This window comes from Aspergillus uvarum, assembly GCF_003184745.1.
Source record: "Aspergillus uvarum CBS 121591 unplaced genomic scaffold BO82scaffold_73, whole genome shotgun sequence".
Taxonomy (NCBI): Eukaryota; Fungi; Ascomycota; class Eurotiomycetes; order Eurotiales; family Aspergillaceae; genus Aspergillus; species Aspergillus uvarum.
Window position 1 is genome coordinate 97,705 of NW_020291370.1, and position 26,888 is coordinate 124,592.

Consider the following 26,888-nt stretch of genomic DNA (forward strand, 5'->3'; position numbering starts at 1 on the left):
CCCCTTTCACTGCCAACGGAAGTAAGATCATCATTATCCCCCATTAACTCCTCCGCATCAATGGTATCTGGCCCACCAGCCATCCTCGCAACAACCCTAGCTGAAGATGGGGGTGGCTCCCAATAGCTCGATATCTTCCCCACTCAGCAATCAAAGTAACATTTCATTGACTGTGCTTCGCCATACGAAAGACAATCGATGTTCTGGTTGATCGCATTCGGGGTGACACCGATCTCATTCTGGCAGTATGGGTCGGAGTACACGATGCAGTCGGTGCCATGAATGAAGTTGCCTTCCACGACCAGTCCCTGGAAAGAGCTGAACTGGAAGCAGTTTCCCTCACAGGTCGGAATGTAGTTGCCGATACTGTGATGGCAGTCAGAATCGGCGTAGTAGGTCACGCATTCTTGGAAGCCGTCGTAAGAGCACTCTTTGGCGACGGCCGCCGTGGCGAAAGCAAGACAGAAGAGGACAGAGTGAAAACGCATGATGCTTGGGTCGCTGGTGAATCTAAAGGATCGGAATTGGTAAGTAACTGCGTCTGCCGAGGTCCAATTGTTAGCTTACTGACTTGCTTGTGGACAATGTCTTAGGGTTGACTCTGATGGGGTGGTTGTTGTTGTAGGAGATACGGAAACCCTGTCAATACATCTTCGCCTTTATATGTATAACCTGGATCACGTATTGACGTCGATCATTCTATACCGCTTCTAAAGCTTCATTTCCCCAGCCGAGACGCTCGAGTGACGATCCTCGGTCATGTACACGATCGCCGTTTTGGGCGGGCTAGTCCGCACGCTAGTGCTCCACTAATCCGTTTTCTTCAGGAATGGCTTCAAAGCTCTAAACAGCTTGAGAGGTAGGTCGAGGGAAAATAAGCATTTGGACGAGTCATGTCCCTAGATCAGTCTCTACCGGTGTGGATCAGTGTCTACACAAAGAAAGCCCTGACTCGCTTACCATATCCCTACGTGCTTCAAGTCGGGGTAAGATGGCAGATAAGGCATGCAGCCTAGCGCCTGCTGGTGCCTGGCGCAGGCCAAGCGAGGTTAGACAGTCAGGGTGCACATATATCATCGATCGACGGGTCAAATCCTTCAAGCCAACCTTTGCCCGGTTCCCTGGGGCAAGTTGACCTGGGGACCTGCCAGCTGAGCAGCTTCTGCGTGAGAGGGCATGTCTCAGTCTGGACCATGCTTAGCCGCGATTTCAACCATGGAAACTGACTCAAATTCCCTCATCGGCCTTTTCCAGGGCCCCAATTGTCAGCTGGCGGACCGAGACAAAGAAACGGGGAGATATCTGTCTGCGATGCGGCCTAGTCGGCTTGTGGCAGTGTCGCTGCACGCATCGCCATCTAGCATGCACCTTCAGACAACTCTCCTTTACGCAGGACCATCTGTCTATAGGCTCCTAGCAGCAGTTTCGAACAACTAAAGGTCATTCCACAATCTTTACCTCATACGCAATCTGACCGTATCATGCTTGAGATGAGCTGAGCAGGCATAAAGTGTTGGTGATCGTCTGGCAGTCTACGGTAAGCCAGATTTGAGCTAGGTGGTAAGCATTCGACCCTCTGTAGACCGTTCCAAACATCAAACCATTGAATTGAGTGATGACCATGACAGTACAGATAATCAGCGCAATAGAACCATGACTTTGAATGCTGATAATGGAGGGTTGAATCACATTCGCTCTGTCAAACCACGCTCATCAACTCGGAGGCTCCCGATGCTATCAACCAAATATATCTTGCGCATAAATCGGAAACGGACACAGAAGGAATGACGATACCAGAATGGATAGAAGGGGTGCATGCCTCAAATGCAGAGGTAAGCGATCCGGTAAGTGCATGAGTTGAATAAGTATTCAATCGATGTATGCTAATGGTATAGTGTAGAGACTGCGGCATAGAAAATGGTTGCCTGAGGAAGGAGTTTGGCTGAGGAGAGCCTAATATGCAGCTGAAGAAGACCAAAAGGGCTAGACCCCGCTCAGGGCTCAGGGTCACCACGCTGCAGACCCAGTTATTCCGTACTCGACCTACCTACTACACTCCCCGTCTCTGCCCTGCCCATCCATCTTCACTCCATTGCAATCACAATGATGAAGGTTATGCTTGTTGCTTGTGAGCCTTGTCGCCAGAGAAAGAGGAAATGCGACCGAGCATACCCATCCTGCGCCCTGTGTCATAAGTAAGTCCTCCCCATGCTTATCTCCAGCCGCATTAACCGAGATCCTTCAGGACTGGCCGCAAGTGCTTCTATGCTGTCTATCGAGTCACGGACCCGATCCACGAGAAACCAAAGCCCAATGCCACTGTCGCGGTGGAATCCCACAAGAAGAATCCCCGAGATATCAGCCCGGATTCGTGGGAAGCCGTGTCGGATCAACTGTCTTTGTCCTGGGCGATACAGTCGCCGACCGTCCCGGAATCGTATCCCATCGCCTATCGCTGGTACATGCCAAAGTTGATCAAACACTGTAAGATTGTGCCACAAACTCTGTCTGGACTTGCGCTGACCGACCGTGGGATCATTACTTAGTTTACAATGGACTCGGTGTTGCGCAGATCCCAGTCGGCGCCAAGTGTAGTGCTTACAAGCTGCAGACCGTTTGGCTCAGAAGCGCAATGGAAGATCCCTGCTTATTTCATGCCACACTGTTCGCCGGCTCTTCCCATTTTGATATCTCTCGGGGACAGAAGCAAAGCATGATCACCCTATATCACTACAATGAGCTGATCAAGCTGGTCAAGAAGCGTCTTGCCGACCCAGCGACCGCGTTGGACGATCGTACGATCGCTTCTATTACCCCACTGGCACTATTTGCTGTATGCGACCCTTCTATTTCCTCTCTACTTCTGACAACTTGGCATGGCTGATGATAACTCCAGAATCTTGGTGGTGATCGAGCTTCAGCCGAAGTGCACCGAACTGGTCTGGAGAACATGGTGATGCTACGGGGCGGGATGCACAACCTGGGCTTAGACGGCCTGATTTCATCACTCATCCACATGTTAGTTGGATCTTTTCCGCGATCGCCGTCTTTTGTCAGGCCGGGTGACTGACCCCCGAACCACAGGAACCGAATCGTGTCCAATATCGTCTTTGATTTGGGGGCGAGCACCGTACCTCAGTTTCAGCTGATGCCCCCACTCAGTCTCGAAGAACGGATACTCAACATGCCTACGAGACCACCTGGACCCGACAGCTTTCTTTGCTCGATCAAGGCCCTGTTTCAACACGTGCACCAGACAAAGCTCCAGTCAATGTCTTCCCGGCGAACGGATCACTGGGGCCAGGGCACGCCAACAATTCTCACAATGCCACCGCCTACGACTGAGGACCCTATCTACCAGTGCTGCTATCTCGCTTGCAAGATCTTCCAGACGATCGTCGATGGTGGGGCCAGCGGGTGCAGTTTTGTTGAGTACCTGGACGCATTGGCGAGAAGCCTGCGAGACGCGCTAGCCCTGACGGAGGAGGAGGTCTGGCTGCGGCATTTTCCCGTGCCTCACACTTGGGCCTGCATCACCGGCGCCGCCGCGTCGAGTGATTCTCAGATCCGGACGTGGTTTTACTTCCGGCAAGCGTCCACCGCGCGAATTCTCAACATCGACGGGGACTACACCTTCCTGGATGACCTTTCTTCGCACTTCGACTGGCTTCGAAGCCTGCGGCGGGACGCCCTCCAGCGCGACGAGAAAGCGGTCTGATTAGGGGTCTCGTTGTCTGAGTCTATTTTTCTTCAGCTCGTCGGCACCCCACCCCACTTGCAATCCTTCTGCCCAACCCAACGGGGGCTGGCTTTATTTTGCAGCCCGTGGTGATCCTGGATCCTTTTCGGCCCTGCCGAACCGTCCAGAAAAAATGGCCCCACTGAGGGCACCCGGTCGATTGGACGGATCCAAATGCGGTGTGTGTCGAGAGGCTGAGGGTTAAGCGAGAATTTCGTCCCGTTCTCCAAAAAGGGGGAATCTCGAAACTCAACACATCGAACACAAACAACGCGATTGCGAAACCCTCTGCCGCATCGGTGATCGATCAGACTCCAACCGTTCCTCCGAATTGGGCTAGCGCCTGCGGGGTTCTCAGGAGATAGTTTCCGCCTCAACCCGATCCGGCTAAAGGGGGGAGGTGAAGAATGGACGTCCCACGCCTGCAAGGACGCTGACAGGCTAGAACGGGGAATGAGAAGTGTGGCAGTGCTGGTGCAAGGCTGATGTCGGCGTCTTGGCGCAAATTGGCTTCTCATGGGACAACGTGCGAAGGTTATCGTCGCTTAGCAGCACACCACCGTCGGATCCTTTGTCCGCTGCGGGTTATCTTATCCTGGCTTGTGGATACGAGGTCATATTATCATCAGCATACGCAGTAGAGTGTTTTCTTATGTACATTAGTACACCAGAGTAGCATTGACAATTGCGATTGGTACGAACAGACACCCAAACGCTGAAGAATTACTCTCAATGAGCCAGTAAGCCCTCGGATCACGTCAGCCCACACGTGGCTGCGATAGCTGCATGGCTGACGAGGAGTTACTTTAAATCATGCTCTCCCCACTGGCTCTTTGGCCTATCATCATCCGCCGGTTGAGTCCTACAAGCGCATCGAGACTAGTTCTCGAAGCTTTGGCTGACTCTCCATTGTACCACTGGACCGTGAGGCACTGAGACACTAATATAGAGATGCATTCTCTCGGAGTAGATAAGATAGTCCAGCCACATGGGGTCACCAAGGTGCGGGGCGTGCCTCAGGCGTCCCACGGGCGGTTTGTATCTCCGCGGATATTGTGTCTGCTGTTCGATCCTCTCTGCTACTGGCCATCAGGAACTTCACGATAATTAGCAAGGCACGAGAGGAATACCCCAAGAGGAGTCGGGCTTCAATTCTGTATCGGGATTCAGACTGCAGGGGGTCGGGGAGTAAAAACGTCCTAGTTGACTAAATAATATCTTGAGGTAGTACGGTACAGCACCGATGCATATCCACCAAGCCCTAAGAACCCGACAAGCAACAACGCTAGACCCGCCTCAGCTTCCCCGATAGTGCTCGATCGCCAAATCATTTGTTCCTCGCGAGCTCGATGGTCTCGCTAGACTGATTGCGAGTTAAGCGCAATGATTAAAGCAAGGCTAGAGGCCGGGGACTCGGGGATCTGTGTGGGGAAGATACTGTAATACACTTGCTTCTGGCTTATGCCCTCAATCCCCAAGCTCATCCCCCCATTTTCCTTTTCGGGTAGTACTTATGGACTCCTATAGATTGGGGACCCGGACAAGATGTTGGAAATACGTCGCTGCCACGATGAGCTTCATGCTATTTTGGTCTCGCCTCGAAGCTTGGTCCTACCTCGCGCAGGCCGATCTCGGACAGATGCGATGCTACCTCCCTTCCATTAGACGGCTATCAATGCACTTCGAGCAATCAGCCAAAACAGGCTGAATAGACGTTCACACGAAAGAGAACTTTAGACCTTAAAAATGCTTCCATTTGACCGTTGATGCTAAAATCAGTATGATATTAATGCTAATTGACTGTACATATCGCTACACATTAGAAGATCATGATCCCCTCCCAAATATATGCACCCTACCCCGACTTCCCCTCCTGATCCAATTTCTTCCTTACCAAATCAGCCAACAGCACATCCCGCCGCCCTTCCACCTCCTTCAAATCGACCTGCGATACCCATCCATTGACCGTGTCCTTCAACCCCTCCACGGTATCTTCCGAGCTCCAATCGAACTTATGCGCCTCCATATCCTCCAACCACGACTTCAGCGCGGGACCCAGATGGTCGATGAAATGCGCAAAGCTCGCTCCGCCACCGAGGGTGTTGGTCATCAGCGGCCCGTTGAGTGCCCACCGGAGCCCAAGGCCGGAGGCCATCGTTTTATCTGACAAGTCAGTATCATCCACATCGAAAGTGTGAGGATACACTAGGCTGAACCAAATAAGCTTACCTAAGTCCTCCGGTGAGACAACCCCCCTCGAAACGAGGCTGTACGCCTCAGCGCAGACCGCCGCCTGCAGACGATTGGCGATGAAGCCCGGCGTTTCCTGGCGGACGATCACGGGGTCCTTCTCGAGACTTTCGTAGAAGCGGTACGCGGCGGTCACGTATTCCTCCGCGGTGCCGGGATGCGGGACGATCTCGACCAGCGGCACGAGATGGGGCGGGTTGAAGGGGTGGCCGATGAGGATGCGCGAAGGGTTGTTCGTGCAGTCGGTGACGAACTGGCTGGCGGGGAGGCCGGAGGAGGAGGAGGCGATGAGGACGTGCGACGGGGTCTTGGCGTCGAGGTGCGCGAACAGCCGGCGCTTGAGGTCTAGTCTTTCGGGCCCGTTCTATGCAGTCACCACCGGTGTCAGATTGATAGATAAGATAAGGTTAATGTTGAGGGGATGATCGGCGGGTAACTCACCTCTTGGATTAGGTCTAGACGTTCGAGATGCGGGTCGATGTCCGGCACGAACGTGAAGTTCTGCAGACATGTCGCGGCATCGAGGGTGGGGTTTGGGACTGCAGAGCAATATTCTTGCAAGTAGGCGCGCAGCTTGGCTTCAGCGCCTGGGGCAGGATCGGTGGCGATCACCTTCAGCCCTTTGGCGAGGAATAGGGCTGTCCAGCTCGCGCCGATGACGCCGGCGCCAATTACGCCGACGGTTCTGATGGGGGAGGTCGACATATTGCAGGTGTATGGGTTTGGGACTGCCCAATTGTCCTTGGACAAGCCATTACAGCTGAATATATAAACCCAGTCAAGCGGGGAATACACTTAATGTTGTGATACTTGGGTGGTTTCCGGTCGAGGGCGACGGAAACCAGGCCGTTCCGGAGCCAAATCAGGTAATCCGCACTTCGGACCGAAACCAGCTGACTCTGCTTGACTCTGGACTCGGATGACGATTTTCAGGCGAGTCCCCACACTTTCGGACCTTACCCGGCAATTCCTCGGTCCGTAACGGTGCATTAAGGCGCACCCTGCCGTTCTGAGTCTTCCTGACTACGTTCCGCGAAGTCGGGCTGCCGACTTCCGGGCATCCGGGCTCTTGGATTTCCTATTTTGGAACCGCGGAACAGAATCTTGATATGCGCCCCGCGGCCCACGGTCCTTGACGGTTGAATGGGGCTCCCGTGTCGAGGTATGGTATAATAGTGGCTATGTCTGTCCTTAAGATGTCGTTAGTACACCTCCTATCTCATTGACATCCCGCCTTTCTTTGACACTTAGCACGTTCGCCACACTTCACCATGACTGACGCCCATCAAACGATACCCAGCACAGACATCTACGGCCCGGGGACCTTCGTGGATAAGGACTTCCTCCCTGCACCCCAAGATGCCGGTCGCATCTTCGAGTATATCGCCAAGAGCACGCCCGGGTTCACCCAGGACCAAAAGCTCTGGAAGACCGTCAACTTCACAGGCAGTAAGCTCCCGGTCATTCCCGGCCCCACCAAGGCCCCCCTCGTGGCCGCAGCCCTGCATGCCATGTGTGGTGTCGTCGCCCACGAGATCGTCGAGGACCGCGATGGCACCCTGGCCAGTACGCAGCAGGTCACGGTGAACACCAATCACGCTGCGATCTGGCTGGGAACCATCTTCGCCGCCACCATCGAGGGAGAAGACATGACTGAGCTGGTCCGGTCGCGCAAGCTGTCAACTCTATATGATCGGGATTTCGAGCACGGCTGGCAGGCCACCCCACTGCGCCAGCGATCGACGGCGCTGTACAAGTCTAAGACGCCCGGTGTGTGGTACCAGGTTCATGGCTCTCTGAACGCGGAGCCCGTTTTGAAGGCTCTGGGCATGGACCCCGAGTACCCGGCTAAGACCCCGGACGAGGCGTACGAGTACATCAGCCGGCACGTCGAGCAGTGGACGGCTGACGAGCTGGAGATGCTCAACATCAAGAATGGGTTCTGTGGCAGTATTTGCTTCACACCACAAGGCTGGGCCGACACAATGATGGGCAAACGCCTTGCAGAGCATCCGCTGGTCGGCTACTCGCGTCAGTCGCATGCCATTCCTACTCCCGCCATTCCGTTCACCAAGATCACGAACGATAAGCGGCCGCTGGCAGGCGTCAAGGTCGTGGAGCTGGTCCGCATTATTGCCGGACCGGTCATTGGCAATATCCTCGCTTCATTGGGGGCTGATGTCATCCGTGTCAACTGCAGTCGCTTGGTAGACCTCAATGTAAGCCAACACTTCCCTTCCCGTTGAGACCGGCGGTGCGCTGACAAGACCTACCCAGGTCCTGCAATTTACGTTGAACACGGGCAAACGCACCATCAATCTTGACCTCACCAAGGAGGAAGACAAGGCTCGCCTGCGCGAGCTGATCGAGGACGCCGACGTCTTCGTGCAAGGCTTCCGCCCCAAGGTGATCGAGAGGAAGGGCTTTGGAGTCAACGACCTCCTCGAGATGGCTGGTAAACGCGGCAAGGGAATCGTCTATGTCGAGGAGAACTGCTACGGTCCCGACGGCCCGTACAACGAGAGGCCGGGCTGGCAGCAGATCGGAGACGCAGCTTCCGGCTCGTCCTACGTCATGGGCCGCTCCCTCGGTTTCAAGGACGGAACCAGCGTCCTCCCCCCGTTGCCCATCTCCGACATGACCACTGGGTTGGTGGGTGCGTTGGGCGCCCTTATGGCGCTGCGGGACCGGGCCCGACACGGCGGCTCCTACCGGGTGACGAGCTCGTTGGTCAAGGCAGATGTAATCAACCTGGAACCGGAGGTCGGTCTGTACTCTCCCGAGGTGGTGGAACGCAGCAACCAGCTGTTCAAGTGGGGCCACATCGGGCCCGCGCAGTTCGTGACGGAGATTTTGCTTGTCGTGATGGACGGCTGGAAGAATGTCTTCCCCCAGTACTTCAATCCAGGCCCAGAATCACTCCTTACCAGTTTTGAGGGGGGTCCATGGGGCCGCATGGAGACTTTGAAGCCTGTCGTCCAGTTGAGCGATCCCGAGGTGACGCCTCGGTGGTTGACACCTGCAGTCCCCCATTGCTACCATGATCGGAACATCCAGTGGCTTTGAGGTTCTTTCACTGCGTAGCATGTGATTCCGGGCACGACAGCTTGTGATCAGAAGAGTGGCAGATGATCAATCTGCCTGGAGATGTTGTGACATTGTTTTTGTACATAGATTCTTAGTCATAGATAACGAATTCCTTTCAGACGCGTACTCCGATTTAGTAATCATGGGCGTAGATTTGTGCAGAGTGGAGAGCAACCTTCTATGTTTGTGCCTGAACGGGACCATGGCGCTATATTGCCCAGCCCTGGGCTGTAGGTATATCATGGTCCAGTTGAGAAAGGAACATGGGCCATTCGTTCCAGTCGAAGGAGTAATTGTCCATCATGGTCAAGTTATTCGAGAGATCACTTGAGGTACCTCTTGTGTCGATGACTAGATCTGGGGCGGATGTGTTGAGAGGGTTGCTGCTAGCCTGCACCGCCTCCGAAGGGGGGTAGTCGACTATCGGCTCGCGCCCACCAACATTCTGCTCAATTAATGCGAGGACCGAGTTACATCGCGAAGTCAATGTGGCATGCTTTTCGTAATCCTTCAGAATGCGTCGAGCCTCCTGCAAGAGGCCTTGTAGACGCGCGGCCGCGAAGTATTCTATTATTTGTGGCGACGTCTGGGCTGCGAGCAAATTCGTGACGGCCATATACACATCTTGGCCATCTGTTAGATCGCTCAACGCCGTGGTTTCTTCTGGAATCTGCGACTCACATGAGACAGTGTACCAATTGGAGGGTAGAATGTACGCTTGCTTCTGCTCCGGCGAGTTGCGGATAATGAATTCGATCATGTCGGCAGCGGCTTTGGTGCAATTGATCTGACACTGGAGAACTACATGCGGCATAATCTGATCATCATCTGCATATAGACCAGTCCCGCGGGCGTTCTCGGTCCGCCCTTGGTGGATCTGTAGAAGCAGGAGTCTAAACAGGAGCAGTCGAACGGAGAGATACCTAGTGCAGGGGAACGCCAGAGTGTCAGCAGAGTTCTTTTTCTTCTTGCATTCCATATGACCAGCATATACCGTGCACGCAAGATGTTTGCTTCCCGCGTAATATGTTTCGTGGGCGTCGGGTCTTGGAGTTCCGATGGCATCTGGAAGAAAGGATGCAGGCTGCGGGCCCATTCATTCAGTGCGGAATCGATTCGAAACAGGCTGGCGAATTTGTCAAACATGAGTGAGGATGAGTCGCTCGGCGTCTCCGGGTGGAGCTTGCTTGCAGGGTGGTTAGGTTTGTTTTTACCGGATTCGTAGAAAGTGTCTATGACATCGCCGATGATGTGATGAAGTCGACAGAATGAGCGATAGAAGTTGACTTTCGATGGCAGAGTGGCGGTCGCGCTGTCAGACGACTGCTCTACGGCGTTGGGCACCAGCAGATTCAACCCTTCTTTCGCCACCGATTGAGGGACCTTGAGAGCACAACCGAAGGTCATGGAGCAGATTCTAGGACGCGTTCAGCTACAAAGCCCCGTGTCAAGGTCGTGTATCATACCTGTCCATAATAACACACCCATTCCACACCTGACGCGCAAGGTCTCGCTCCTTGGGACTATCCATAGCCTCTGTGGTCTCCGGGATGTGCAGCCCCAGTTCCTGAGCGATGTGAATCGCCGTCCCAATGATGCGAAAGCATTTCTGGGGCTCTTTGTCGTGTTGCAGATAGACCGCGGTGAGGAGCAAGATCTGGATGATCTCAAAATTGTAAAGGTCAAGTAGTTCATAGGACATCAAGGCCTGGGCACGGTCAAAGAAGACGACGGAAGATTCATAACGGACGAGTGGGGGTTCCCCCTGGGTGGCTACGCATGATGTGGCGAACATGAGATTCAGAAGACAATGCAAAACCGTTTCGTTCATTGCCAATTCCCCATCTTGGATCCATAGAGTCTCATATGCACTTTCGATGGATGGCCTGTCCAACCACGGGTAGGCACTGTCGACATAGTCCCAATAGAGACCCAGTAGGTTGTCCGCCTGCCTCCTGGGAGGGATGACGAACTGGAAATCAGAATGCTCTTTCCGCGGGATTCTGTTCTGCAATTTTGGGAGATGCCTGAGTGCATTCGGGAAAGCTTGACTTCTACGTGGTGTTTTGTTGTCCGGAGTGGTTATACCAGCCCCATTTCCCACATCGGGTATCATATGTACTCCACTGGAGGCGCCAAAGAGACTCCCGCTGGGAACGATGGTGCTGAACGAGCTCGCCCGGTCGGCATGGTCGGATTGTGCACGGCCGTGGGAGGACTGCTCAGTGGTATATCCTGATTGCTCCCCGGTATCAGATTCACGATAGCTGCAGGCCATTCGAGTGGCACGCGAACCGCGTTTCCGGTTGGAGCAGGGACCACAGACTAATGCAAGGGGAGGTGAGCTTGTCTTCTCCACTGTGTGACTAGCTTGTGCTGGAATGCCTTACTTGGCCTGACACCATCGCATTTCGTCTTCCGGATCTTGCAGACCTCACAGGCGTTTCTGATCTTGGCTCGTTTTGGTCTTGGGCCTCGGGATGGCTCGTCGTGTGGAGACGGCCGGCGTGCGTGGAATGAGAACATCATTTTGAGGGATGATCCATGATTCCAAGTTCACGGAAGAGGTTGAAAATGGTAGGAGGAAGAGTCCATCCCGAGATTTGCTCGGAGTTGGACGGAGCATCCGCCATGCTTATGTCATCGCTCGTTCCGTTCCCGCTTGGGTCTTCCGATAAGCGGCCGACATCATACTCTACCTACGTATGATAGTCCTGGACCATACTCATGCACAGCCAGGAACCATGGACACGGCATACCGTGCCCCGTGCAGTGGGCCTTGCCTACCTCGACCAAGTAGTATATCTACCCGGCGTAAAGCCCGGCACAGAACGGTCCCGATGTGTCTTTGTCGATTCTCAACTCTACATCCACGCTCCCGCAATATAAAATGGCACCACGACCCTCGACGTCCCGACTCTACTTCCTCGACGTCGGCATCTCGACCTCAGAACTCAATGGCCGCCTCCTGACCTGCAAGCCAGATGGCTCCGACCCCCGGGAGCTGATCACGCAGATCAAGACCATGCCCGACGGGATCGCCATCGACGCCGCCCGGCAACACATCTACTGGACGAACATGGGCGTGCCCTCCGCCGATGACGGATCCATTCAGCGTTGCGATCTGTCCGGACAGAACATCGTGACCATCGTTCCAAAGGGCCACACGCACACGCCGAAACAGCTGACCATCGCCCCGCGCTCCCAAAAGCTGTATTGGTCGGATCGCGAGGGCAGACGGGTGATGCGGGCGAACCTCGATGGGACTGAGGTTGAAGTGCTCTACCGTGCGGTCTCCAGCAACCGCACAGATACACCGGCTGTCTATGATTGGTGTGTCGGTGTCGCGGTGGACGAGGAGGCTGGATTGGTGTACTGGACGCAGAAGGGCCCGTCCAAGGGGAACCAGGGACGGATCTTCCGGATGGGGGTGGAGAGGAAAGAGGGAGAGTCGGTGGAGCGGAGGACGGATGTGGAGTGTCTGCTGGAAGAGCTCCCAGAGCCGATTGACTTGGAGCTGGATCATGCCACAGGGACGCTGTACTGGACGGATCGGGGCGATCCCCCCCGGGGGAACACGGTCAACGCGGCCGTGCTGGCTGATCTGGCTGCCTCGAAACAAAAGTCGGAACCAAAGATCCTAGTGCGCAAGCTTCATGAGGGCATTGGAATCGCATTGGACGTCGAGAACCAGCGGATGTTCTTTGGTGATCTGGGAGGGTCGTTGTATTGTGCCAATCTGGATGGGTCCTGTAAATCAACTGTCTTGCCTGATATTGGGGGGGCCATTACGGGGGTGGCTTATGTTGGATAGAGACATATACTTATGTCAGGAAGATCCGGTCTGGTGTGTGAGGGTGAATTTCCACCGTAACACAAGTGCTGTAACTTGAAAGGTGCATAGATCATTTCATAGAATCTAATCTCATCTAATCATGCCTCATAACCATCAACATTTATCCTCCCCTTCCTCTGCCTCATTCAATTCCGCCACCTTCCGCACCGTCGCCTCCTTCATAAACGGACTGCGCTCGCGGATCTTCTCCCCCCAGATCATAATGCACACCGGCGCCAGCGTCAGCAGCAGGCTAATAAATCCCAACAGACTGCTCGCCCACTGCAACCCCATGGTCCTATACATGTTCATCGTCGCCAGCGGCAAGAAAGCCGAGAAGGTGTTCTCCCCCAGCACGACACACGCCATCGCGCTGCCGGCGTAATTGCTGTACGCATCCACCACGTAATCCATAATTCCCGTCACCACGACCACGCTGCCGGCGCCAACCATACCCAGGCCGATGGTGGGGGCAATCCACGGGAGTGTGGGGTATGAGGTCCACGCGTAGACGAACATCCCGCCGGTGAGGCCGAGGATGGCTCCCGCAACGGACATGTATAAGCGCGCTTCGGGGATGGGCGTTCCCGGGATCTGAGTGTTGCGTTTCGCGGACTGGAAATAGAGTCGGGCGGAGACGAGTGTCAACGGCCATCCCAGGACTTGCCCGATGACGATGGCGCCCTGCACGTATCCCGACTGCACGGGGTCCCAGCCGTACAGGGCGTCGAAGACTTGCTCGACCGATTGGGTGAAGAGGTACAGCGTGCCTACGGTGAACGACGACCACAGCATGCAGAAGAACACCACGTACTCCGTGACGAGCATTTTGAGCGGACGTTGGATGCTGGTCGCCAGCACCTCGAAAAGCGGCTTGGACAGGATCTCGTGCTGGGTGTATGCGTTGACGCCTTTCGCGCGCAGTCGCTGGGCTCGCTGTTTCAGAATCACCAGGTCGCGCGACTCCCGCATCGTGACGACGGCCACGGGGAACAAGATCGCGTGCCAGATGAGTTGCATGTAGGAAATCCAGCGCCACGAGAGGAACTGGAGGATAGATGCCCCAAGCACGGGCCCGATGCTGCTGCCGCCCAGGTAGGCGACGATCCACAGGCTGACTGGCTTGGTGCGTTCGCGCTCGCTGCCCCAGATGTTGCCAATCACGCTCGCAGCACTGTTCCCTAGCACCGCGACACAGCCTCCCGCGAAGAAACGGGTGACGACCAAGGTGGCAAAGTTCTGAGCCACGGCTTGCGGGATCAGGAAGAGAATGAAGACGAAATGCGTCAGGAGAAACGTGCGGCGGATACCAAAGTCCTCCATCGTCGGGAGAATGATCAACGAGAAGAAGGCACCACCCAGAGCCCAAGTGGTGACGGGCCAGTAGGAGTTGGCGAATGAGGCCTCGCTGACATGGAAACGCTCGTCCAGCTCATAGTGGGCGACAGTGATGATGGTGCCATTGGCAAGCACGAGGAAGGTGGTGAACAGAGCAACGAAGGTCACCAGCCATTTGTGCAGTTTGGACCAGTTGAATGGGTTCTCTGGGTCGTCTGGGCCCTCCCAGTCGACAAGGACGAGGTCGTCGACTGTTCCGGCGAACTCTGTGTTGGAGTTAGATGGCTGCGTGTGGGGGATGATGCGGGTGGCAACTTACCAGCTATCAATTCATCTGCATTTGCAGGCGACGAGGAGCCTCCACCATGCATTGAGAGTCGGGAATGCCAAGGAAGCTTGGTTTGTTCTTGTGGATGTCGATTGAGTCAGGGAAAAGATGGCTGGACTTGAGGGGATTGCTTGGTGTTGGAGATGAAAGTGGGAAGCGAAACCCTTAAGTATCTACTCTGGAGTGCTGAATGTGGAGCGAGATCGATGCTCTTCTAGAATACGCCCTGCATCCGACTCAATTCGCATTTTCTGGAATCCGATCGCCGAGGATAGTAAAACTATCCGAGCAGTTGACTTGATCGAAGAAATCATCGCCTTTGAACACGCTGGATATTCTCCTCCGGTTGACCTGAAAGAGAAAAGTCGGAAGCGTTCCATTACGTAACGACAGCCCTACGCCATCTGCCACTATTCCCAACACGGCAGCCAAGAGGAGGAGTGGCCCGTGCACTCTCCTTTCTCCGCGGAAAGCCTCAGGCATCAGGCCTCAGGCATCAGGCCTCAGGCATCAGGCATCAGGCATCAGGCACCAGGGCATGTAGCCGCATGAAGAAGCCGATTTACATCGACCCGGAGTTGAGCTTCGCACCTCAACGCAGTGCAACTACTAGCACATACTCTAAGCGTCCAGATCTGCACTTGGCATGGTATCGGTGGGTTAACATTGACTTTGTATCACAGTCTGACTAAATCAACCGAAGTACAAGGTACACCACGCCCCCCACCTCCCAAATTAATATGTCCAACTATCCAGAAGATTGCCAGATTGCTGGTGAGGAAGACGCGGTGATTCACAGGACGAGCGCTTCCGAGGATGAACTCGACACCCATGCCGTCGACCTTAGTCTGCCAGTGAAGAAGGGCAAGTGCATCTGCCATTGTGGCGGCCAAGGCGGACGCGTCAAGCCGGAGTCGTTCAACCTGATCACTGTGAAGTTTGAAATTGCGCAGACTGAACGAGGAGGATCCTGGGTGCGCGGCAGTCCCACTCTTGCTGCCTAGCAATATGTGAACCAGACAGTCGGCATTAGAGGGGTCGTTTTTGGCAGCCATCATGCTCGTAGGATCGCCGAAGAGGTCAATCAGCGCGTCACGAACCGCCTGAGGAAGAGGAAGGATGCGTTCCATACAGAGCACATTGCGCGGCCGGCGTGAAAACACCTTGGCAACTCCAACAAAGCTGTCGTAAGCCCTCATTTGCATAGTGTAGTTGTTCCATAGCTTCATAGCTTGATCAATAATGAGGATCTTGAACGCCCACGGGGTACCTGGCTGCTCAAAGACTTTGCTCGTGGCACTGGACCCAATCTCACGATATGGCTGGCGGACGCTGGGTTGATGTCTAGAGATAGATGATGGAAGCGAAGTGACCGGGCTAGTTGTTATGAGTTGCGGAAGAATGGCCTGTGGGGTCTGAGGGCCGTTCTTGTTCCTGTCCTCGGTCTTCGGGTCATCGAGCAGAGCAGCCTCCAGGTCGGTTACCCACGAGGGGTCCTCGTCAGTATCAATGGTGAACATCGCGAGTTGGTGGATGTTCTGGGTATGTGTAGTATCGACTATCAGAAGATGTATGATCAGCAGAAGAGAACACAACTGGGAGGTGAGAAACAGTACCTCAATGTGGTGGCTGACTGGTCTGATGAAAGATGATGAGTTGGGGAGAGTTGGAGTTGACTTTGTTGAGGACTGAAGATGATGATTGTGAGATACTTATAGCCGTGAGGTTTGACGAGTCCTCTGGCAGATAATTCACTGGATGAAAGGATGGGCGTTGTCATTCACTATGGGCAAGGCCAGCCGAAAGTAGCAAATTGACAGTTTCATTCTTTGCACTACTCCCACTTATCTACGTCATCTATCAACAGTTTGTGTACAAGTTCAGACCAGGCTCTAATAGTTTACAGCCTCCCCGTTCTCCAGATCTCTCCCTTCCTGCATTGAATGCAACCTCTCCTTCCACCCCCCAGCCCAGCTTCTCTCCAGTCCTCCATCTCCACCACCAACCCCCCTCAACTGATCGTGAAACCCCAACGTCCTCCCCGCAAACATTAGGATGAACCGCTCTGCGTCCTCCGCATTCTGACTCAATCCATGATCATCCCCAGGAAACGTCTTCAGCTCCCGACTACCTCCCTCGGAACCATACTGCCCGTACAGCGCCGCCGAACACCTGACCGACAGCACGGTATCTCCGGTCCCATGCAGCAGCAATAGCGGCCGGGGACTGAGCTTCGAGATCCCCGAGGTCATGGCCGTCTGCGACGCAACCGTCGCCACGCCCACGACGCGCTCGGGTTCCCGTGCGGCGACGGTGAAGCACGGACTGCCGCCGAAGGACCATCCCACCAGGACGAAGCGGGTGGATTGATACTGCTGGATGAGATAGTTCATTGCGGCGACGACATCGGCGGTGCAGTAGCGGGTTCTGGCTGGCTCGCGGTAGTCGAGGCGTACCACGGGGATGGAAAGGTGGAGGGTGAGTTTGTCGGCCAGGGAAGGGTAGAATCCTTCACGGATGTTATTTGCAGTCATGGGAGGAGTTGATGGCGGAGAGGGGACGTACCAGAAGGACCGCTCACTCCGCCTCCTGCTCCACTGATGAGGATCACGGCTGCACCGCGGACTTCGCGGGCATTGTAACTGCGTGGTCGGTGCAGGATGGCGGGGGCCTCGTGGTCGTGCGGATCGTGGACGGTGATGCGGATGCGCTCAGCAACGGGGGCTGCGGGGGTGATGGTGGGTGCTTGAGCCGGGTGGAGGGGGCCAAGGCTGGAGAGAGGATGGTGAATCGTGGTCATGGCGTTGCTTGTGTGCTGCAAATCCAGGGTCGAGTCGCATCTGGATCGTGCTTGTTGGGGGTTCTAGGGTTCCGAGAGATGCAGTGTTTAGATGCAACTGCCGCATGTTGACATCAGACTGACGGGATGGCATTGTTTCGGGTCCATTGTCCAGCCAGCCAACTTCAACAGAGCTTACGCTTAGCTGTCTAAACTCTAAACCTTTCAACAACTGCTGTGAGTGGATGGTACCAAATGTAGCTGTAGGGGTAATTCAAGCCTGGTCGTAAAGTGCGGTGTGTGATCAGGAGGCTTGGAATCCATGATAGCTCAGTACGCCCAGGAAGGACTGCTTTGGTACAATTAGCACCATGCCACATCCTTGACCCCTAAATTTCTTTCAAGTGGGTCCTGGATGCTTATCATGGACTGGACCCTGAGATGCTCCTCCAATCAGGATCGCTCAAAGCGCCGCCGTCCACAAGTGTCAATGCATGACATCCGCCATCGGGATCAAGTACCTTAGTTCTCAGCCGGCCGTTAGCTCAACATGTAATATTCGAATTGCTCGCGTATTGGATAAGCCTTCTGGCTTACTAGGCAAGGGAGTAGCGCACTGACCAGCCTATCAGCCGCGAATCAGCCCCTGTGGATGGTAACTTATCGCTCGCCGGCGGAGTTCCGAATGACGCCTTATGCTAGGGCTTACGGTCGACTCATCAACTGCATCCAGGCTGCTGCGTTAGCGGAACACCAAGTTATTCTTAACCTCCGCTTTCGACCAGCTCAAATGTACTTTTTCTTTTCCTTTTTCACTTGCGATCAAAGTGCAAAAGAGCGCCCTGCAGCATGGTTGCACTGATCACTTTAGCCTACGCCAGTTTCCTGGGTTTGGCCAGCGCGCAATTCCCTCCCAAGCTCGAAGGAGTAACAGTGATCCAATCCAAGCTCCACGAGGGCGTGAGCATCTCATACAAAGAGGTAATCTTCCATTCCACCGAGTCAAATTCCAATCTCTTATTCTATCCAACAGCCCGGAATCTGCGAAACCACCCCCGGAGTCCGCTCCTACTCAGGCTACGTTCACCTGCCCCCGGGGTTCCTGAACGAAAGCGACAGCGGGCCGCAAGATTACCCGATCAACACGTACGGTCTCCTCCATCATAACCCCAACCATCACCTAATCATCTCAAAACGCAGGTTCTTCTGGTTCTTCGAATCCCGCAAAGACCCCGAAAATGCCCCACTAGTCATCTGGCTCAACGGCGGCCCCGGCGGCTCCTCGCTGATGGGCCTCTTCGAGGAACTGGGCCCGTGCACCGTCGCCGAGGACGCGCAAACGACCATCCTCAACCCCTACAGCTGGAACAACGAGGTCAACCTCCTCTTCCTGGATCAACCGGTGCAGGTCGGGTTCTCGTACGACGTGCCGACCAACGGGACCATCTTCGCCGACACCAACGGTGAAGGTGGCAAGATCCAGCCCGGGGATTTTGGGTCCGACATCCCGGAGTCGAATCTCACCCATCTGGTGGGCACCTTCGCCAGCCAGCAGGTCAACTCCACCGCGGATACGACGGCGCATGCGGCGCCGGCGCTGTGGCAGTTCGTGCAGACCTGGTTCTTCGAATTCCCGCACTACCGGCCGCGGGATGATCGCATCAGTCTGTGGGCGGAGAGTTACGGGGGCCACTACGGGCCGGGATTCTTTCGGTTCTTTCAGGAGCAGAATGAGCGGGTCGCGGACGGGGTGGCGGAGCCTGGCGCAAGGCCTCTGCACTTGGATACCTTGGGGATCGTGAATGGGTTGGTCGATTCGTTGGTGCAGGGGGAGTCGTACATCCATCTTGGATATAATAATGTAGGTTGGTTGCTGCGGTGTACGTTTGGTTGGGCTGCTAATCGGTGCGGATGGGATCCAGACGTACGGGATTGAGATCTTCAATCAGTCAACTTACGAAGCGCTCTTGGACCATTGGGAGCGACCGGGGGGTTGTCGTGATCGGTTGGTCAAGTGTCAGGCGGCTTTGAGGGATCGCGATGCAGGCGTCGTCCCGTCGCCGAATATCTCTGCTATCTGTGAGGGAATCGAACAGGGTTGCGCAGGGGGTGCGCCTCAATTATATGAACGCGAGCTGAACGTGAGTTCCCTTCGCTTTTGTCTCAACAATGGAACTGATAGCATTGACCAGCACTCCTGGTACGACATCACCCATCCCAAGCACGATCCATTCCCGGCCAAATGTGAGTGACTCGTCCATCGCTACTGTCTCTGCCAGACACTGATCTCAATGCAGCATGGCTGGGATATCTCACCCAAGAATCCGTCCTCTCCGCCCTGGGCGTCCCCGTCAACTTCACCGGGGCCTCCCCGGCCGTGAGCGACGCCTTCGTCGACGCCATCGACATCGATCACGCCGGCTTCCTCGACGCCATCGCCTACCTCCTCGACACTGGCGTGAAGGTGCATATGATGTACGGCGACCGCGACTTCGCCTGCAACTGGCTTGGAGGCGAAGCGGCCAGTCTGGCGGTGCCCTACTCCCGCGCGGAGGACTTTGCCGAGGCTGGATACACCCCGCTCCTCACCTCGGAGGGGGTGAAAGGCATGACGAGACAGCTGGGCAACTTCAGTTTCACCCGTGTATATCAGGCCGGTCATGAGGTGCCTTCGTATCAGCCGCTGGCCGCGCTGGAGATCTTTAACCGAGCGACCTTCGATCGGGATATTCCGTCCGGATTGATGCAGGTGACCGACGACTTTCGCACGGTCGGCTTGCGGGATACCTGGAGTATCAAGAATGAGCGGCAGCCAGTGCCAAAGGCCAGGTGCTATATTCTGCATCCAGCAACTTGTGAGCCGGAGGTGTGGAAGACGGTGGTGGATGGGACAGCGGTGGTGAGGAACTGGTATGTTGTGGAGGAAGAGGAAGAAGACCATGTTCTAGTGGATTGGCGCAGTCAGGTTGTCTTAGATGGGGCAGCTTGATACAGCTTGTTTCTGGGGAGTAAGTATGGTAAGTCCTCGCCACGTATGAGGCGCCTAGATTCAATAATTGATGATAATGCTGAACGCATGAAGTATATGCACCTGTCAGTTGCTACGAGTTTCTACCACAGGGACTGTGGGTGGCGGTGTCAATACATATGGAGATGTGGAAGAACAACGATAGTGATGTGAATTATAACAAAGACTCCAGTGGAATTCTCCGCGAGCTACATCGTACATATGCTGTGGTCAGGTCTTCCTTAACCCCCTGGAACTACATCACCCCCTCTACTCAGTGCTGCAGCTCCCACTATCACACACCAAGTCATCAGAACAATCATCATCAGAGGAGCAAGTGGCACCTAAGCCGTTAGTTCAATAACTCCTAGTGGTGACAGGAGACTTACCTTCACAGTGACCCGACCAAGAACACTCGTCCTCGTCCGTTTCTGTCGGCCTCGCAGCGCTGGTCGTCGCGGAGGCAGTCTTCGTAAGGGTTGTCGCCACCGCCGAGGAAGTCGGCCCCTCACTGGGAGCGGCACCGGCCAACCCCAGTTTGGAGGCCAATGCGCCCATCAGCTTATCGCCCATGGATCGGAGGGTCGTGAAGTTGGTGATGTAATTTTTACCCAAGGTGCTGCTGGGGAGGACGGCGTCCTTGCCGGTGAAGACGATATCTGCCATTATTAGTTCTGGCGAACGGGTACCGGGAAGCAGAGGGGAGAAGAGCACATACAGGTCACATCGGCAGCTGTGTGGCCCTTATCACCGTTCAAGCCTTCGTCAGGAAAGCAGGTCCGAGCCATGAGCCAGGAGGCTTCTCCGGTGACTTCGGGGTCATCGCCGTTGGAATCCCCCAAGATGCCGTAGTACATCTTGCCGTTGCTGCGGTCGTCAGTTGTCGTCTTCACATATGTCCTGGTGGGCTTACCAGATCACAGCAGCAACGTTGTTCCCAGGAAGGAGGTCGGTGTTGGCGGTCAGAAACTTGTCGGGGATGACAATGAAGGGGACTTCGTAGGCTGCGAGTGCGCCCCAGTTGGTCTGCGCCTGCCCATCCCCGTTGCCCTAATACCCCTGCAAGTCAGAGTGGTTTGCGAGGGAGACATAGATAGAACAGTACGGGCTCACCGAGCACTTGTAGTCAATCCCGTCACAGTCCACATCCATGTCAGCTACCCAGCTAAGAGCCGCTCCCTACTGCAATTAGAACATGTCTGCCGTAAGCTGTAACCCGAGAACATACATCGCTGAATTTGACCCAATCATTATGGATGGTCGATTTAGGGGAGTTCTTGTCAGTGTTCACTGGGTAAGTGGCCAGCGACGGCACACCACTTGCCTTAGCGGCAGCCGACTGAATGGCAGAAACAGGAATGGATGAGGCTGCTGCAAAGTAGCTAGAAGGAGGGCCACCGGTGGGCGAATTATACTTGGAGCCATCGACAGTCTGCGCCACGGCTGAGGCGGACAGACCCAGGAGGGCCAAACCAATTGTGCTTTGGATTGCCATTGTGAGATTGCAAATGAGATGGGTGCAGAATGGTTCTGGTTGTCAGTAATTCTGTTGAATTGGACAATGATGGTGATAGATTTGAACAGCACTGGGAATCGGGCTGCCTTTATACAAGGATAGAAGCGCCAACCCGTGCCAGCAAGATTCAATTGATCTTCGCGTGGCTGTCAGAACCCTCTTCTCTGCCCATGTGCTTTTGGCCCCAACAAAGCTCGGAACGAACTGGTCTCTAACAAAACCGCTGCTTCGGTTAGAGTAAACGTTACCTGCAGGGCTGCGGATCTCGAACACTGTTCCACCACCGGCTTATTTATGCGACACTCAGCCTACGCGCATCGTCCGATGGTGACACCAGCAGAAAGCAGCTTTCATGGAGTCTCGACACGCAGGAGAAGAGAGCAGCTGTGGATGGCTTGTTACTGGCTGCCACAAAACCAATTGAGGGGTCAATGACCTGTCACCGGGTTGAGGTCCCGATCTGCACTTCCGCTCCATCAGGCGATAGAGAGAGACAAAAATAGCCGTGTTCGATCGTTACGAATAGACCGTTAGGACCCTGATCGCGAAGGGTTTACGGCTATGGTTCACATGGACCCTAGGGGGCGAGTATGTCCAATCAGTATAGGATGGGGGTGGAAGCGAGTGCCAAGACCTTCCATTGTAGGGCGAAGGATTCAGGGACCACTTGGGAGACACAAGACGCTGGGGGCGCTTGGGGGCCAACTGCACTGCACGAAGGTATCGGCTCACTTCCGAGCACGTGAATCCATGGTTGGAGTCGAGTCGAGGAGTTGAGGAGTTGAGGGATAAGTCAGTACGAGGTAAGTTAGCCTCCTTTCTTCTATATCAATGAACCCTTATCGCCCCCAATGCGGATGAGTTCCTGGTTTCAACCCGTAAGAAGTGATTGTGCCTTTTTCCTCAAGGCATACGTCTCGGTGTTTCTGGATGGAACATGGCGCCTGTAGCAGCGTTCCTTCAATCAATGGACCATCCTTCTGGGTTACTACTTCCACTGGTGTCCTCGCACCAGCCGCGACTGCTCTTCATATCATATCACTGGAATTTTCGATGATAATCCAGATAGATCTGGGAGACGAGTCGCACACCTGGACCTCAGCATGATGAACTGCAACATCAAGAGAACCCCTGACTTGCCGTATCATCCGCCATAGGGTTTCTCCTCAGAGAAGAAGGTTACCCCGGTACGTGATCAATGTTTTGTCTGCTGTCTGGATACAGTCGCTGATCCTAATTAAATCCACTTCCCGGCAGATCTCAACTTTGAGGCTCTAGGCAGGCAATTGAACCACACATTCGTGTGACGGTCGCTCTGGCTGAGCGATCGACACCGGAATCATGATTGCAGGCCAGGTGCATCCTGGCAGCCGGCGTCGATCATCGGCCCCAGTTGCAACTGACTTTGCAGGCGGAGAGCAAATGAGCCCTCGTGAGTCGCAAGCGCACCCACTGCTATCTCGGACATGTAGAGATGAGATCATAGCACATTGGCGATCGAGGCGCGACTAGAAACTTGCTGTCAGTCTGGTGAACTGTGGGGGTTACTGTCTTTGCCTCCAGGCTCTCTGAGCCAAGTCCATGTGTGCGCGGATGCCCTATCTACTCATGAACCCAGCCACTGTGATTGTGTTACAATCCGGAAATCGGGGCTTCGCAGGTCGTTTGTCCAGTTAGACAATAATCTCGCTGAGCTCTGTGAACCACGGTCGGGTACTGGATGATCTCCCCATCCAGGGATTTGGCAGGGATGAGGTGTGCACCTTGCATCCACCTCCTGCGGCGGTGCGGAGAGGCGATCAAGTCCAAGATAGATCATATAAATCCCGATACTTGCCTTCACCCTCGATCTGTTGCATTCCAGATTTCTTCGCATTCCTCCATCCTCGCCTGGCACATTCCCTGTCTGATCGTCCCGTCCTGCTAAATTTCCTTCCAAATGTTCTTCCGACAAGCGCTCCTTGCCAGCACGGCGGTCTTGTCCTTGTCAGTGGCCCTCCCCACAGCCGACCCAAGCCTTCCATACCTGCTGTCTCCGCGGGACGATACGCAGTGCGGTGCTGGGACGACCTTCTATGCGTGTTATCTGAACCACTTCCGGGGATGCTGCTCTGTTGATCCCTGCGCCCTGGAGGCGGGTTGTCCCGACAACAATCCCAATCCCAACAACAACCAGCACCACCATCAACAAGTGACCTGTCTTGCCTCAGGCACCCAGGTCTTCCAGCCACAGATGGAGATGATCTTCCCGACCGAGCCAACCGCCTCTCCCATTCCCACCCCGGATTTGAATCTCTCCCGCTCCGCCACCACTCAATGGGACCAACTGATGACCTTCACCCTGCCCAGCGAGGCCCGCCAGTGCACTCTCGGCTGGACCATCCCCGCCCGCCGCAACTTCACTGCGGGCTCCAACGCCTTGGTCCGCGTTCTGGAGAACGTCGCTCCCGGCAATATCACCCGCATCGGCGCGGCAGATTTCTCCTACTGGCCGCAGACCCCCGGACCTCACGAGGCTCTGGTTGGAACCTTGGATTGTAAAGAGCAACTGCAGTTTCACTTGACTTTGGAACATCGAGATGCTGTCTTCATGGCCCAGGATGCGCAGACGGGCTGGTGGGTGCGATACACATGCTGATGAACGGATAACAGAAGTGATGCAAGGTTGCATGGAGGGTTCGGCGCTGACGCTTATTCTTGTATTTCACTTGGCCACTTGATGGGTTACGAGTATGTAGGTATATAGATGTAATGAATGATAATGATTTGCCTGACATCATGGCCGGATTTGTTGACTGCGCGTTGTGCCCTATGTGGGCGGATATGACATTCAATGCATGGCTTCTTCTATGCACGTAAAGGTTGAAGGTGACCATCTTTCTACTACCGAAGCACCATGCGTACTCACCGTGTGACATTCGCATGTCACGATCTCAAGAAATCATTGCGCGTGGTCAGGTTCGCAATCACGCGAAGTTGACTTTGGCAACGACGATGCCGTTCCTGAGAGGAAATTGGGCGCCGTAGGACTCCAGAGTCTCTGTACTTTCCCCTGACGATCACACTAATCTCGTGAAGAGCCTTGGGGCCAAAGGATGCCCTAGTCTCGGATTCCTACACATTACTCGATGGCGAGGATCGCAGCGGTGCGTTGGTGTTTCGCACTGTCTCATCAAGCTCGTATTCACTGACGGGCCGTCAGCCTGGCCTGAAATAGCGGGTATCCATTCTCCCGATCGGGTTGAACAGCCCCCAGAGCAATATACCCCCGGGCCATTCGGTGGAAATATGCCCCTCAGAGCTACTTAGCACCATCAGGTATATGGCATAACGGTGGATGCCGTTCGTACGAAATGCTTTCGGACGCGTCGCATATATTGTGCACCTTAGGCCCCGACTTGACTTTTCGGCTCGCACCAGTAAGCCTTCCTAGGGGACTTCTTTCGCAATGACACCTCGCGCATTCTTCCTGGCAGCAACTGCCTTAGTCTGGCCAGCTTTCACTCAAGCTTATACCCTTAAGGACAACTACACCGGCAACGACTATCAGGACTTCTTCAGCAAGTTCACCTTTTGGACCGGGGCCGATCCCACCAATGGTCTTGTGCAATATGTGGATGAAGCCTCAGCCTGGAGCGACGGCCTGATCGGCAACGGAGGCAACATCTATCTCGGGGTGGACAACACCAACAAGGTCGGCAATGAGGGTCGCAAGAGTGTCCGGCTGACCGGCAAGACAGCCTACAGTCCCGGGACTCTCATCGTGGCGGACATCGCATACATGGTACTCTTCCTGATCCGTCTCCCATGCCCTAATATCCTTGTTGATTAAGATTACCAGCCCCAAGTCTGCGGCACCTGGCCCGCCTTTTGGATGACAGCCGCATCCGATGACTGGCCACAGAGTGGCGAGATCGACATCGTTGAAAACGCCAACAACGCCCAGAACAACCAGATGTCGTTGCATGTCAGCAACAAACAGGGCCAATGCACCATCACCTCCAACCCTGCAATGAGCGCGACCAAAGACCGGTGGAACAATTGCGCCGAAGAGGCCAACGGTGGGTGCGATGCCACTGACCCGCGCACCAACAGCTTCGGATCGGGGTTCAACAACAACGGTGGAGGTGTCTATGCAATGGAGTGGACTGCGCAGGCGGTGCGCATCTGGTTCTTCCCCCGTGGTGCCATTCCAAGTGGCGCGAGCGGGCCTGTAGGATCGTCTCCGAATCCGGATACTTGGGGAATTCCGACTACGGTCTTTGAGAGTAATAACGGGAGTGGGTGTGATATGTCCACCCATATCAAGAATCAGCGGATTGTTATTGACACCGCTTTCTGTGGGACTTGGGCGAGCGGGGCGTGGTCGAGTTCTGGGTGCGCGGCCAAGACTGGGTATGGATCTTGCGAGGATTATGTGAAGAATGTGCCGGGAGATTTCAAGTATGCTTTCTGGACATTCAATTCAGTTATGGCTTATACTTGAGGTTGGAATTGTGGAAGGGCTTGGTAGGTTTTGTGCTCTGATTGAGGTCTGTCTGTCGCGAGGGTGGATGTATGCATGGTGTATCGTATATAGTATGTAGTATATAGCAGTTCTACGAATTCAGTTTCATTTGGGCATGGTGCAGCTGGCATCGTAGCACTTGGATAGGGGCACTGTACTTTCATGCACATGTTCTCAGCACTCTCCGATCAATTTGTATGTGGAAAGCTATTGGACCGCGTTGCTCTCAGTGCTGCGGTTGACAACTAATCAGCGGAAGATCCCATGGTATACTCCATCTAGTAATAATAAAACTGGCGACATCCCATGGAGATTATCAGCACGATTATAGTTCTAGCGGCCTCCCTTGGAGATGTAGACTTAATATAAAGTACTCGTCCACATCTTTTGATTAAGACTTCTCCCCCTCTAGTTTTCTTCTTTGGTACAACGACCAACCAGGATAGTCCCGCTACCTGCCGGTTATTCATCCTCCATACATACAGGCATTATCTTGAAAACT

The 26,888-nt window shown here is 54.6% G+C and overlaps 13 protein-coding genes across 13 annotated transcripts; 6 read left to right on the forward strand and 7 right to left on the reverse strand.

The window, feature by feature from the left end:
• Nucleotides 1-3: 3 nt before the first annotated feature.
• Nucleotides 4-488, reverse strand: BO82DRAFT_436150 (uncharacterized protein; the record flags this gene model as incomplete). The annotated part of the gene is made up of 2 exons (XM_025641095.1): nt 4-134; nt 194-488. The coding sequence occupies 2 exons, from the start codon at nt 486-488 to the stop codon at nt 97-99; spliced, it is 333 nt and encodes a 110-aa protein (XP_025487272.1). The 3' UTR covers nt 4-96.
• A 1,615-nt stretch (nt 489-2,103) lies between these two features.
• On the forward strand, nt 2,104-3,718 carry BO82DRAFT_368826 (Zn(II)2Cys6 transcription factor; the record flags this gene model as incomplete). The annotated part of the gene is made up of 5 exons (XM_025637142.1): nt 2,104-2,195; nt 2,246-2,484; nt 2,547-2,833; nt 2,897-3,018; nt 3,085-3,718. 5 exons carry the CDS (start codon nt 2,104-2,106, stop codon nt 3,716-3,718), a joined length of 1,374 nt encoding a protein of 457 aa, XP_025487273.1.
• A 1,823-nt stretch (nt 3,719-5,541) lies between these two features.
• BO82DRAFT_358598 (uncharacterized protein) lies at nt 5,542-6,790 on the reverse strand. The gene is made up of 3 exons (XM_025636338.1): nt 6,431-6,790; nt 5,969-6,353; nt 5,542-5,902 (listed from the first exon to the last, which is right to left on the reverse strand). Exons 1-3 carry the CDS (start codon nt 6,692-6,694, stop codon nt 5,595-5,597), a joined length of 957 nt encoding a protein of 318 aa, XP_025487274.1. The 5' UTR covers nt 6,695-6,790; the 3' UTR covers nt 5,542-5,594.
• A 261-nt stretch (nt 6,791-7,051) lies between these two features.
• BO82DRAFT_358600 (alpha methylacyl-CoA racemase) lies at nt 7,052-9,199 on the forward strand. Its single transcript, XM_025636339.1, has 2 exons — nt 7,052-8,208; nt 8,267-9,199. The coding sequence occupies exons 1-2, from the start codon at nt 7,261-7,263 to the stop codon at nt 9,053-9,055; spliced, it is 1,737 nt and encodes a 578-aa protein (XP_025487275.1). The 5' UTR covers nt 7,052-7,260; the 3' UTR covers nt 9,056-9,199.
• An 85-nt stretch (nt 9,200-9,284) lies between these two features.
• BO82DRAFT_345797 (Zn(II)2Cys6 transcription factor) lies at nt 9,285-11,605 on the reverse strand (the record flags this gene model as incomplete). Its single annotated transcript, XM_025633718.1, has 5 exons — nt 9,285-9,700; nt 9,758-9,999; nt 10,071-10,493; nt 10,543-11,401; nt 11,467-11,605. 5 exons carry the CDS (start codon nt 11,603-11,605, stop codon nt 9,285-9,287), a joined length of 2,079 nt encoding a protein of 692 aa, XP_025487276.1.
• A 239-nt stretch (nt 11,606-11,844) lies between these two features.
• BO82DRAFT_386884 (YWTD domain-containing protein) lies at nt 11,845-12,890 on the forward strand (the record flags this gene model as incomplete). The annotated part of the gene is made up of 1 exon (XM_025638269.1): nt 11,845-12,890. The coding sequence occupies exon 1, from the start codon at nt 11,967-11,969 to the stop codon at nt 12,888-12,890; it is 924 nt and encodes a 307-aa protein (XP_025487277.1). The 5' UTR covers nt 11,845-11,966.
• An 82-nt stretch (nt 12,891-12,972) lies between these two features.
• Nucleotides 12,973-14,893, reverse strand: BO82DRAFT_345803 (putative MFS multidrug transporter). Its single transcript, XM_025633719.1, has 2 exons — nt 14,569-14,893; nt 12,973-14,515 (listed from the first exon to the last, which is right to left on the reverse strand). Exons 1-2 carry the CDS (start codon nt 14,618-14,620, stop codon nt 13,026-13,028), a joined length of 1,542 nt encoding a protein of 513 aa, XP_025487278.1. The 5' UTR covers nt 14,621-14,893; the 3' UTR covers nt 12,973-13,025.
• Nucleotides 14,894-15,569: 676 nt separating this feature from the next.
• Nucleotides 15,570-15,902, reverse strand: BO82DRAFT_250300 (uncharacterized protein; the record flags this gene model as incomplete). The annotated part of the gene is made up of 1 exon (XM_025630874.1): nt 15,570-15,902. A coding segment is annotated over one exon (333 nt), but the record flags the coding sequence as incomplete, so codon positions are not given.
• A 511-nt stretch (nt 15,903-16,413) lies between these two features.
• BO82DRAFT_358602 (uncharacterized protein) lies at nt 16,414-17,642 on the reverse strand. The gene is made up of 2 exons (XM_025636340.1): nt 17,143-17,642; nt 16,414-17,086 (listed from the first exon to the last, which is right to left on the reverse strand). Exons 1-2 carry the CDS (start codon nt 17,375-17,377, stop codon nt 16,470-16,472), a joined length of 852 nt encoding a protein of 283 aa, XP_025487280.1. The 5' UTR covers nt 17,378-17,642; the 3' UTR covers nt 16,414-16,469.
• Nucleotides 17,643-18,141: 499 nt separating this feature from the next.
• Nucleotides 18,142-20,564, forward strand: BO82DRAFT_320560 (lysosomal protective protein precursor). Its single transcript, XM_025632711.1, has 6 exons — nt 18,142-18,337; nt 18,390-18,502; nt 18,557-19,217; nt 19,279-19,497; nt 19,549-19,600; nt 19,654-20,564. The coding sequence occupies exons 1-6, from the start codon at nt 18,206-18,208 to the stop codon at nt 20,343-20,345; spliced, it is 1,869 nt and encodes a 622-aa protein (XP_025487281.1). The 5' UTR covers nt 18,142-18,205; the 3' UTR covers nt 20,346-20,564.
• BO82DRAFT_320563 (glycoside hydrolase family 75 protein) lies at nt 20,550-21,926 on the reverse strand. Its single transcript, XM_025632712.1, has 6 exons — nt 21,592-21,926; nt 21,477-21,542; nt 21,277-21,413; nt 21,082-21,230; nt 20,753-21,022; nt 20,550-20,707 (listed from the first exon to the last, which is right to left on the reverse strand). The coding sequence occupies exons 1-6, from the start codon at nt 21,856-21,858 to the stop codon at nt 20,634-20,636; spliced, it is 963 nt and encodes a 320-aa protein (XP_025487282.1). The 5' UTR covers nt 21,859-21,926; the 3' UTR covers nt 20,550-20,633.
• Nucleotides 21,927-23,767: 1,841 nt separating this feature from the next.
• BO82DRAFT_386889 (uncharacterized protein) lies at nt 23,768-24,598 on the forward strand. The gene is made up of 2 exons (XM_025638270.1): nt 23,768-24,017; nt 24,090-24,598. Exons 1-2 carry the CDS (start codon nt 23,819-23,821, stop codon nt 24,515-24,517), a joined length of 627 nt encoding a protein of 208 aa, XP_025487283.1. The 5' UTR covers nt 23,768-23,818; the 3' UTR covers nt 24,518-24,598.
• Nucleotides 24,599-25,327: 729 nt separating this feature from the next.
• On the forward strand, nt 25,328-26,388 carry BO82DRAFT_320567 (uncharacterized protein; the record flags this gene model as incomplete). The annotated part of the gene is made up of 2 exons (XM_025632713.1): nt 25,328-25,663; nt 25,721-26,388. The coding sequence occupies 2 exons, from the start codon at nt 25,328-25,330 to the stop codon at nt 26,363-26,365; spliced, it is 981 nt and encodes a 326-aa protein (XP_025487284.1). The 3' UTR covers nt 26,366-26,388.
• Between the last annotated feature and the right edge of the window lie 500 nt (nt 26,389-26,888).